Below are 12,453 nucleotides of genomic sequence, written 5' to 3' on the forward strand. Positions count from 1 at the left end.
TGGTTCTGGCGAGAACATTCTTGTGGCTTGCAGACCAGTGACTTCTCTTGTAGCTCTCTGGCCTCTTCTGATTAGGGCACAAAACCCATTCAGGAGGGCTCTATCCTTGTGCCCAAATTACCTGCAAATACCAGTGCATAAGGATTAGAGATTTAACCTCTGAATTCTGGGTAGGATAAAAACATTCAGTTCATGGTGGGGGAGTCACAAATACTCACTATATAACGTTTGTGATTTGTCTATGCATTCTTCTACTGATGGACTTCTGAGTTTCCAGTTTAGGGCCATTGCAAATGAAACTGCGATGACCAGTCTTGTACAGGTCTTTATGGATATACATTTTCATTTCTGTTGGTTCAATGTCTTTGAGTGAAGTTGCTGAGTTACAGGGTAGATGTAGTTTATTTTTATAAGTGACCAGACCTTTTTCTAAAGTTTTTACATCATTCACATTCCCACTATAATGTATCACAGTTGTGGTTGCTTTACATCCTCGGCAGTATTTGGTATTTCCTTTTAATTTAATTACAGCGGGTGTCCCGTGCCTCTCACCGTGATGTAATGGTACGTGTTTCTTTTTTACCTCCTTAACTCAGCGTGGGAACCAACCAGAGCTACCAGGAGAGTCACTCTTTCAGCTTCAGCGGTCATTATCCCCATGGGGTCAACACGGCTGTTTACCACCCTGGTCACCGGTAAGCGACACTGTTCTCCTGTGGGACAGATCTTGGTGGGTATAGCAGTCACTGTGCAGTTTCAGCCAGAAGGCATTGTCGATTCTGATTCTGATTTTGGCATCTTTACTTTTTCTTCTCGTGCACAGTTACCTTAAAAAGCTGTAGTATTGCTGTAGTCACATTCCTGTCTGTCCGTGTGGCTGGCTGGGCTCTGAGCCAGTGGGGCACTGGGAGTATTCTTTGAGGAACCTGAACACCTCATGCCCATCACTGTTGACAGAACTCTGCAACAGCGGCAGGCAGAGTGCCCTTGCGTAGATGGCCCCGCCCACAGCACTGGCTCCGCCTTTCCTCCTGGCAAGCAGGGCTGTGTGGACTGTGCACTGCTGCCCCCTCTATCCCCATCCCGGTCTTCACACACGCCACTTCGCTCTGTGTTTACCTGCCATGTCCGCTGAGAGGCACTGAAACTTTGGGCATTGTCTACTTTTAATGATTGTTTCCCTTTCATTTCGTTATTTGAGAATAAAATTTATGCATATTTTAATAAGTTAGCTGAGTTAACCTTTCTAGTTCTCTAAATGGGAAGAATATCAGATTGTGAGTTGGATAAACCTCGTTGAGTTCTGCATTTTGAGACTTATTCTGTGTTTGTTCGCAAGTCCTTTCTGACTCTCAGAAGACTTTTTGATTGGCTATTTAATCATCGGTCTTTCCTGTATTTTGTTGAGAATTTCATTCTTATGAAATTTTTATACTACAAAAGAACACACCCCCATCCCCACCCTCACCCCCACACTGAAGTCCCCTTTGTGCTCTTCCCTGTCCCATCCTCCCGTCCCCCTGGAGATGACCTCTGTCTTGGATTTTGTGTTTATTATTCTGTTGCTTTCTTTATAGTTTTACCAGTTATTCATATTTAGTTTTGCTATTTGACTTGATATAAATGGAATTACAGAGAAGACGTACATATTTTGCTTTGAGATTTGCTTTTTGAGGCATATTTCTCTAGTTCATGCATTTTAAACTATGATTAGTTTATTTCATTTTAGGAATATATTGCAGCATATTAGTCCTTCTCCTATAGATGAAAATTTGGTTTGTTTCCAGTTTTTTATGTTGTTATAACAATAGTACTGTGGCAAAATTTATCATGCATTTCTTGACACATATATGCAAGAGTATTTGTTGAGAGTATAACTAGGAGTGGAATTGTTGACTTTTGGATAAGTACATCTGAAACTTTGTAAGGAAATGCAAGAGTTTTCCAGATGGTTCTTCCAGTTTACTATTTCATCAGCAGGGTATGACAGTTTCTGTTGCTTCATATTTTTATCAGCACTCTTGTTGATGTCATATTTTTAAATGTTTACTGATCTGTAGGTGTAAAAAAACATCTTATTGTGGTTTTAACTTGCATTTTCCTGGTTACTGATGATGGACCCCATCAACCCATGAGGGTGAACAGCTTCTCACGTTCCTGGCTGTCCGCGTTTCCTCTTCCATAAAAGGCTTTTTAACGTGATTTTATTGGGTGTTTGGTCACCCCATAGTATAAACCTCTGTTTAGTGTATCATATACACTAAGTGTTTTGTAAGTTTTAGCTAAAGAGGTCTCTCTCAGAACTTTCTGACCTGCTTCAGTTTGGATTTGAAGCAGCCGCCTACTGGAAACTTCACCATCGTCCTAAGATTTGCTTTTACTTTTCTCCTTTTTAAGTCACCTGTTTGCCGGACCCCACACTTTTTTCTTTCGTGGTTTATATCACTGTTTTGGTGAACCTCTTCCTGAGGAAGAGGACCTGGGAAATACATTTGTTGAGGCCTTGCATGGCTGAAAATGGCTCTGTTCTATTTTCATGCTTAATTGATAATTTGGGTGGATAGAATTGTAGGCTGGAAATGATTTCCTTCGGAATGTCGAAGGCATTGCTCCATTGCCGTCTAGCTTCTAGTGTTGCTCTTGGGAATGCTAATGCCTCTCTAGTTTAAAACCCACTTTTCTTTTTTCTCTACTTTTTTTTGGTCCCCCTTCTCTCTGGAAGGTAAGGTGTTATGTTTTGACCCCAGTATTCTGAAATTTGACCATGTTACATCTTGGAGTGGTTATTTTCATATCCACAGTGTTAGCGCTTCAACTTGGATACTTGCTTTTGGGCAAGTTCATTAAAATACTTCTTCCATTGTTTCTTCCTGTTTTCTCTGGCGTGTCTGTTATGTAGATGTTGAGTCTCCTGGATTGCCTTTAATTTTCTCATTCTCTTTTTTCACCTTTGGTTTTGTTAAAAAAGAGGACCAAAAGTTTATTTTATTTTTAATATAAATGTGTATAGTTAATGAAGAAAGTTTGAAGAACTTTTGAGGTCTATTATAAATACAATGAATTAATGATATATATGATCCTATAAAAAGTTGGTGTTCTAGTTAATTTCTTCTGATATATTTTCTATTTACTAATTCTTCCATGCCTTATCTCTTTTTTAAAAGTTGTCATTGTGGTTTTTTTCAATTGTTGTATTTCTCATTTCTAGTTATTTTAAGAATCTCCCTTAATACAGGAGAAAAGGGAACTGAAGTGAGTGTTCTGTGAGCCACTAGTCTTCCTCGGGATTAAATACACAGCAGGTGTTTAGGAAGTGATAGTCGTGAAGAAATATAATGCTGTTAATTTCTTCCTTTTGATTTGTGTGCCCCTGCCTTGATTAGTCAGTTGTGTGTGCGCGTGTGTGTGGTGTAGGAGTGCAAGCTAGGAAGACGCGAGGGCCTTAACAGGGTGCTGGTGTGTGTGCGGTGAGGCGGGGCCCCCAGAGAGGAGACACTCCTCTGTAGGATCAGGGAAGTGTGCCGGTGGCACTTGCACTTGCTTTGGAGCACGGGTGTGATCTGGGAATGATGGGCATTCCAGACAAAGTGACCGTGAACAGGGACGAGAGGAAGGCAGCCGCAGGTATTTTTGTGAAGTTGCAGGAGGTGTCGCCTACCTGACACTGCAGGGTGTGTGTGGGAGGAGGACAGGTGATGGGGGAGATGGGAGATGGGGAGTAGAAAGACGGCTGCAGGCCGGGTGTTCGGGAGCAGTGCCTGGCTGCAGGTTCGGGAGTGAAAAGGATCAGGCATTGCTTCAAGGAATGTGCATTCAGTGGGGGAGACTGGAGGCTGAGCAACTCATAGTTCAGGCCATGGGTGACAGGGGCCTGTTCATTTTCTTACGTAGAATTGCTGTTCTGGGTTTTGCCACATTTTGGGCACTGTGTATGTATAGATTACATTTTATTTATTTGTTTTTATTCTGATTGAATAGTTCCTACATCTCACATTAGAATGTCAGATACCTGAAGGCGGAGTACATGTGGTGTGTATACCTTTGTAGTGTTCGTCTAGTCTAACAGCCCCATGCATTGCTCCCTCTCCCTCGGTGGGCTCCTTGGCTAAGTAATCCTGACTTCCCAAATGGAGGAAAAAATGGTTTCTGTCCTTTGACTTTTCTCTTTCCTCTTTCTTCTCTTCTATTCCATATTCTTGTCCATCCCTTGCTTTTCTCTCTTTTGTTTTGTTTTTGTCCCTTTTAAAAGAAGCATTTTATACCTTAATTCTTTGCTATTTTTTCTTGTTTATTTGGTTTGCTTAGTGTATTTCACACTGACTATGTTGTTTTGATAAATTAGAAAGGTCAGTATTTGGTGTCTTCTGTTCCTAGCAGTATTTCAGCAGTTTTGAAGTGATCATACGTGAAAGTTACTACATGAGACCAGTTTGCCAGAAGTCAGATTGCATTTATTACTCTTACGCCTTTCGCTTTCTGGGCCCAGGATCTAAGCAGGTGGTGGGTATTTTTTGGAAGGGTGATATTTAAATACAAATTTCGGAAAGCTCCGTGTATTATCAGCCCATGGAAGGAGGGCACCTCCGTGGTGCTGCTGTCACGCAGTTCTGGGTGGCGGCAGCGGGCAGACGGACGGCTGCACGCGGGTTTCCGAGTGAAGACAGGTACAGGGTGAGGAGTGTGTGTGAGTGCCCTGTTGGGCACGACAAACATATTGCTAGGTGGTTTTTATTGTTTATTATGTGTGTATTTTTAATGAAAGAAGCTGAAATATTCATCACATTTTTATTTATTTTTGGTTACTCTAGTAATACAGGCCTGCAATATTTATCATCCACAAGGATTTAATAAACGGGGAATAAATCAGCCGGAGTGGAGGTGGGATGAATTGGCAATATACAAAACTCAAGGTTTTATGAACTTCATTGTTTTGCCTAATGCTGCAAGCCCTGCTGAAGAGAAATTGAGGTGGTAGAATGAGTAATATAAAACAAATTAATTGAGAAGCTTTGGGATAAGCTCTGTGGGTTTGCCGTTGCTCACTATCTTCTTTTTTTACATATACTAAGTCACAGCCTAGTGAAGGTGTTTTATCCTCCCCAGACTATCTCATGTTCTGGCCCTGCTCCCCCCACCTCCCCACTCCCAACCCCTCACCTGTTTCCTGCTTTCCCTTTTGGGTTCTCAGTGTTCTCTTTGTTCTGTAGCATGTTGGCTTCCACTTGCTTTGGGTCCAGCTGAGCGGAATGCCTTACCTTCTCTGTGTTCTTAGAGAGCAGCATTATACTTTTAGTCCGGGGGGGCGCTGTGCCTGGTGGTGGAGATTCAGGTGTGATGCCTGCTTCTGAGTTACAAGACTTAGCAGTTACACAGTCACAGATAAGGGCACTCACTTACTGTGAGCTAAGTTCAAATACAAGACTTTGTCCATGTACACATTTTTAAATGACATTGCTTTCAACAGTATACAGCTTTTAAAAAAGGTTTTGATCCTCATTTCATTGTAAATGTCTACCAGCAAAAGCTGACTTACTCAACTTTGAATCTCAACAGTTCGTTGGTCACTATGTAGAGATAATTAGTGTTTGAAGGTAACATCTTCTAGACCCTAATTTACATCTCAACAAGGACAAGAGATAGAAGACAGGTCTTCTTGGGCCCGTTTGAGAAGTGACCCATGCTCAGAATCCTTGGCGACTCTGAGCAGGGAGGAGTTTTTAAGTGTATAATTCAGTGATTTTTAGTAGATGTGTAAATCTGCATTTAGTAAAATCATTACTACAGTCAGGTTTAGAATATTCCTTACCCCTAAAGATCTCGCAGGCCTCAGAGTTCTTTGGAAGGCAAATCATACCTCAGAGAACTGTGATAAACACAGGCATGGATAAGAAAGAAAAGAAGACGCTTTAAACAGGCTTCATTTGAACACTTGCATCTTCGTTAAGAAGGGTGCTCAGGTTTGGGGTGAGAGAGGCACCCATGTGTCCTGCAGTCAGTGGGGAAGAGCTGGGCTGACTGATCATGTTACGCCACGGTTGTGCAAAGGGAGAGTCCGCGCGTTTGGGTGGTGGAAGAGTTTCCTCTCTCAGTCAGCTGTGTCTCAGGTCAAATCCAGGTTGTGGAGTGATACACTACCGCTTCAGGTTGCCTTACAGTGAGGACAGCCAGGTTACTCAGTGCCCTGGCTGAGAGCAGTTGGGTGTGACAGCTTCCTCCGGGCGAGCATGCTGCAGGGCCCCGTCCTGGGAACGGACCAGAGGGTGGGACAGGGCATGGTCTATCGGAAGGTGCCCTTTAGTGGGGACCGGGAAGCCCTTTAAGTGCGGCCATGCTGGAGAGTTGAAGGGCTCTGCTTTACGGACACTGGTTTGCTCACCTCATGAGGGTTTCTGACTCCCCTGAACAAAACCTCAAGCATCTGAAATTGGAAGTCCTTTGTACTCATGGGTTAAAGGGAGTGTTTCAAATAAATAGCTCACTCAGTTGGGGGATCAGAGTGTTTGGTGAGTGGTAGAGCCCTCGAGTGACACGATGCCAACCTCACTGGCCCCAGGTGGAGGAAAACAGTCTTCAGGTAGACTGGCAAGGGGTGCAGTGGGGTACTCAGAGGGGTCACAGGCCCTCCTTAGTACAGTGCCGTTACCTAGGGAAACTAGGTAGCTCCCACAAATGTTTCAGTTGGATCTTGTGGAAAAGATAGTGTGGAGAGTCCCCTACCTGAAAGGTTTGCCAAGGACGTGGGCAGATTTTGTTGTCCCTCTCTGAGGTTCCATCTGGACCTGTGAGATGCTTTTGGAAGGTACTCAGTGGACTTTCATAGCTGTTACATTGCCATAAAATTCCCTGTCTTTCTTTCCGGTTCCTGAGGTGTAGTGTGTTCTGGGAGAAGCACGGCATTGATATGTGGAAAGATGCACTCACTGTATTGACAGCTGGAGGAGCAGATATGTGTAAATTGCATAGTAAATTTTTCCTAAACCCTAACTAGATGAGATTGATAATCTTATGCAGGGTTGCTTCTAGAAAAGAAGTGAGGACCGTGGCCATCGTCGTTGCTGATTATCTGCCACTGCACTGAGAGTGTGCATTCGGCCACTGGACACGCAGGGGGGCAGTTGGCATTTGAGACGTTAACGTGCAGCCTGGTACTGAGAAGTATGAATGTCAGTAATCGGGTTGACCTTATGTTAAGGAGTTTTTCATTTTGCCTTTCAGTTTCTCCTTCCTCCAGCGTGCAGGCTGGGTTTTTTGAGGAGAGTGAAGTGGTGCTGTTGTCTTCTGTAGAGAAAGCCACATTGTCTTGGTAGAGGTGAAAGCCCTTAGATGTGAATTGAGGGACTTCTGAGCTTCACAGACTATATTTTGGCGGGGGTGGAGGGGGAGGGCGGTGGGGATTGGGTCTCATAGGCATTTGTTTCTGCGGAGGCAGGGAAGTAAGTCTTGGCCACATCCTGTGATCTGTTTTCATCCAGAATACGCTAAGGATGGGTAGACATACAACTCAGAGGATCTTGAGTTTTAGCATCCATCAGCTGACTGTTTTTTTTAAAAAGTAGAAGACAGTACTTTATTAATTTGACCTTTTCTGGCCTAGCATTGAAAGACATTAAATTTTTTGGAAATTGGCTTTCACCCATCCATTGTTCCGGTGTTTGGAGATTCTTTGATGGGATGGGCTAATTCTCATTGTGTTACCGTTGCAATTAAATGGGCCTTTGAAGATCGTTTTATACACTTTTGAATCTGTTCAGTTGGTCACTCAGTCAATCAATTGACCAGTCCATCTGTCTACCCCCTTCTTTCTTTCCGAGTGTTCTAGTGGCAGTTAAACCTGATAGGACTTAGGCCAGATTGACTTTCTTCTTATACTTGGAGTGGTTGCTAGCTGTGTGGGTCCCTCTTGGGAGCAGAGAGGGGAAAGAAGGCTATTGAATCTTTAGCTATTTTATAGGAATGAAGGAATGATGCTTCACTATGTTTTATAGACATTCAGAGTGTTTTAAAAAGCATATTTTTGATGTACTAGAACAGGTACTGGGTTAGGATCAGGAGAGCTGAACTCTGCTCTTGGCTGTGCTGTCGTACTTCTTAGCTGTGAAGCCTCAAGGCAGGTCATTCTTTTGGACCACACTTTGCCAGCACGGTTCTGGGCAGGGACAGCAGATGGTGTTTTAGCAAGCTGCTCCAATACCAAGGCGGTCTCATGTAGACTGCTGGCATTTAGAAGCGGCTCACTGTAGTGGGGAGTTCAGCAGCAGGCGTGAGGGAAAGACCCAGCATCAGCGATACCTGGCAGGCAGCAGTTTGCAGTGTTTCATAGAGAGGGGGCGAGGGTTTGAAGACAATACATTTCCCTGGGAGAACAAGTCTGGGATAGAAGCTGAGAGTCTGGTTTCAGAACCTGGGCTGTTCTGAAAGCAGGACGCAAGGTAATGGATAGATGGATAGACCAGACAGATGGATGCTGTGCTTTTGCAGTGGGGTCACTTAATGCCTCCTGAGGGCTGGGAGGGAATTGAGGCTTCAGATGCTGACCATTGGCATCAGCTGTTGGGTTGAGGGAGGCAAACAGGGGCAAGGGGATGATCTAAGAAATCTAGACTAATTTATTCATTGGCATTTGTTTTTTGTTTTTTTACATTCTATTTACTAACCTAATGTTCTTAACAAGTTGTGGATGACAGAACCACCTACTTAGAATTAAAAAAAAAATGCATACCTAGGCTCTACTCTCAAAGGCTGATCAGGTAGGTGGTCCAGGGGTGGGATCCTAGCATCCTGTTCTGATAAAAGCCTCTGCAGGGAATTCTTATCCTCCCTACTCCTCCCTTGAGAATGCTTGTGCTGAAGCTCTGGGAGATTGAATAAAATGAATGGGGGATGTCCTTTCCTTTGAAGCTGCTCCAGTGAGGCATAGGAATAACTTTAACCCAACGCCTCGCCTCCCTCCCACTGGTCATGGCTGCTTAGAATCCTGGGCTGAGCAGGGCTGAGCAGGGCTGAGCAGGGCTGAGCAGGGCTGTGGAGCCAGGCCTGAGCCCGTCAGGGGCTGACCAGTATGTCACACGGGTGGGGGGTAGCAGAGCCGAGCCGTGTGTATGGGGGGGGTGTATATACTCAATGTCCCCCCCCCCAGTTTATTGCTAGTATATAGGAATGCAGTTGACTTATATGTATATTGGTCTTGTATCCTACAACCTTACCGAACCTGATTATTAATTCTATTCTAGGAGGTTTTCAGGGGAATCCTTTGGCCACTTTTTCTCTTATCCACCCGATGTATTTGTTTATAGGCAACTTGAACCAAACTCACGTAACCGCTTAACTGCATGTGTGGTGTCTCCCAAGTCTGTGCTCTTTAAGTCACACATGGGCCACAGGGCTGTCCACGCACTGCCCACCGAACACCTTCCCCTGGGCAGCTGCTCACAAGTACCTTACGCTCGTTATTTCCTTACTGTGTTCATCACATTCACCTCCATTCCTGCACGTTCTTCTGTGTTCCCAAGTCTCAGTTTACGTCCTTTCCTCCAGGCCAGACCTGAGATTCACTGCAGATACCTCTCAACTCATTTTTGTGAATCTTTAAGATTTGTTGATTTTTCTTCTTTAATATATTTCTAATATGTCTCCTCTCCATTTCTGCTGCCACCCTTACAGTCAGACACTCATTACTTCTTACCCAATTTATTATCAGCTGTGTTCCCTGCTTCCCATCTGGTCCTTCTCCGATTCGTTTTCTGTTGTGTTTCCAGCAAGGAGTAGTGGTCTTAAAATGCAAGTCTGAAGCTTGAAAATTCGTCTCTGATTTCCTTTGCCTTGGGGATAGAGCTACAGCTCCTTCGTTTAGTATTAAAGGCCTTTTGCAGTTTGGTCTTTTAACTCCTCTCGTCTCCTGTCACACCTGTTCGTGTTTCTTTGCTCCAGGCCAACGATCAGCACACTTTTCTGTAAAGGGCCAGGTGGTCTCTGTTGTGATTACTTACTCTTCCATCGCAGTGTGGAAGTGGCCACAGACAATATATGAATGAATGCTTGTGACTTGTTCCAATAAAGCTTGTTTACGAAAATAGGTGGCGGGCTGGGTCGGGGACAGAGGCTGTGGTCTGCTGACTCCTGCTCCAGGTAACTGCCGACACATGTGAACTCGTGTATTTCTCAAGGGCTTTGTGCTTCTATTTGTTTTTTCTCTGCCTAGAATGTCCTTTTTCTTCTCATCCGTCTGTTATATAATGTTTGGTTGGGGCCGACCCTTTAGAATCCTTCTTTATGTTGGCAAGAAAGAATCCATTGACTCAATTCAATAGGCAGGAATCTTCGAGGCTGTGGCCTGGCTGAGGACAGGCACCGTGTCCTGTCACTGTGTCATCAGGGCTTGTCACAGTGCTTACGTGGAATATCTGCCAGGAAATTGTGGTTCAGTCGTTAACACTTACTTGCCTTTGTCAAAACATGTAAACCAGGGAAGAAGCAATAGTGATGCGACAGAACAGAAACTCTGTTGCGGGCAGGAATTTTATCTGTGTCATTTGTAGCTCTGTTTTCGGCGCTTGGAATAGGGCCTGGCAAATAGGGTTCTCAAATACATTTTTGTCGAGTGAGTGAGTGAAAGCCTGACTTCAGCAGAACGAAAATTAAAGAGCTCAGGTGGCACAGCTGTGTGAATAAAAGGTCAGAAACAGGTTTTTTCAGTCCTTTCTTAGGTGAAATTGTAGTCTCATTGACCCGCACGACTGTAAATTGCTTTGGGACGGGGAAAGTTTGGTGACCTTGTACAGTAGTGGAGCCTCGGTCCTCAAACTTAATTTGTTCTGGAAACTGTTTGAGAAGTGATCTGTTCGAAACCGGTGATTTGTTCAAAACCCGGAATCTCCCTTTTCTGTCACCTGAGAGACACGTGACTGACCACTCAGATATCAGCAGGAAAGGGTTGTCAGGCAGAGAATTGAGACCTGAAGTTTTGTTAGACAACCGAGACATTTCTTCCGTGAACAACTTGGTCAGGAACCGAATTTTTCGAGGACCAAGATGCTTGAGCACCGAGGGTTGACTGTGGGTCCTGCAAGTGCAGCTCCTGGTACGCTTTCGGTGCTCTCTGCACTGACACTGAATTGACTTGACTTTGAAGTCAAGGTTATCATTAAGAACATTAACTTTATATAGTTTTTACTGGTTATCAGATACTCTGAATCCCAGTCTTCACAATTCTGTAAGACAGTGTCGTAACAGCTCTTCTGTAGCTGGAGAAACGAGAGCCCCAAGGGGTTAAGAGAGGTTTCTCAGATGGCGTGGCTGCAGGGGGGTAAATGTTTTCTCCGGCCCGGGCTCGGGAAGCTTTTCTCTGTCCCGGGGTTGGCACGCCGTGCCCTGCGGGCCGAATCTGGCCAGTTTGTGTGCGGTGTGAGCTGAGAATAGAGTTTACTTTGTTTTTCAATTGTGGGGGAAAAAGACTATTTTATGACCCATGAAAATTTCAGGAAATTCAAATTTCCATGCCCAGAAATGAAATTTTATTAGAACATAGCCACACTTAAAAAAAAAAATTGCCTGTGCTCCTTTGCATGATGACAGAAATAAGTAGTTGTGAAAGACGCCATATGGCCTCCATAGCTTCAGGTATTTATCTGGTCCCGCACAGAAAGTGTTTGCTGACCTCTGTTCTCTACCATCCAGCCATCTGTCTGAATATGGGTCCAATTCTGCTTGGAGGGCATAAAGTGAGGAGTATTGAACTATATAGATTTTCCTATACCTCTTGAATCTAAATTTCAAATTACATTTTAAGGAACTTATAACCAGGTACAACTCAATTTTAAGTAATTAAATGCCCAATTATCAAGTTGCCAGAAAAGTGAAATTTTATTACTGAACTAAGCAGTCTCTGATAGTGCTTTCTCCATCCAAGAAAAGTTCTCTGGTTTTGTCTTAACAACTAACCATTCAATCTAGCCAGCTGTCTTTTATTGTCCTTAAGCACGTGCTCACTAAGTGGCGTGATGCTTCATATTTTGCCTCCTATTTTGACTTACCGTGAACTGCGCCTTCAGAGCTCAGGTTATTAACTCCGGCATTGCGTGAAGCTCTGTGTTCTCAAGGCACGGCGCCTGCACAGCAGCATCTATGTCACTGGGGGAAGCTGCTGGCAGGACAGGTTCCTGGAGCCGCCCTCTCCCTGTGAGGCTGACCTCTGCAGGAGCAGGGGGGGGACCCTGTGCTCTCTGCTCTTACCACCCGGCGTGATTCTGATGCAAACTTATTTTTGAGAACCATCGATGGAGTCATGATTATGTATGTTTTCTTCTTATAAACTCTTTATCTAATAAAAAATGGGCATGCAGAATTTTAAATATGGGAACTAGAAAGATTTTTATAGTGAAGAATGTTTAAGATACACTGAAATGAATTAAAATTGGGAACATTTCAAAAATGATCCCAAGGGTGGAATGGCTTCCA

The 12,453-nt window shown here is 44.0% G+C and overlaps 1 protein-coding gene across 1 annotated transcript in view; it reads left to right on the forward strand.

Annotated features, from left to right (window-relative positions):
- Positions 1–12,453, forward strand: part of NBAS (NBAS subunit of NRZ tethering complex) — a 267,973-nt gene that overhangs the window by 18,886 nt on the left and 236,634 nt on the right. The window contains exon 9 of the mRNA XM_024552475.3: positions 597–695. Within this exon, the coding sequence (XP_024408243.2) occupies positions 597–695 (99 nt within the window). The remainder of the gene's footprint in view (positions 1–596; positions 696–12,453) is intronic.

The sequence above is a fragment of the Desmodus rotundus genome, chromosome 5, assembly GCF_022682495.2.
Source record: "Desmodus rotundus isolate HL8 chromosome 5, HLdesRot8A.1, whole genome shotgun sequence".
Taxonomy (NCBI): domain Eukaryota; kingdom Metazoa; phylum Chordata; class Mammalia; order Chiroptera; family Phyllostomidae; genus Desmodus; species Desmodus rotundus.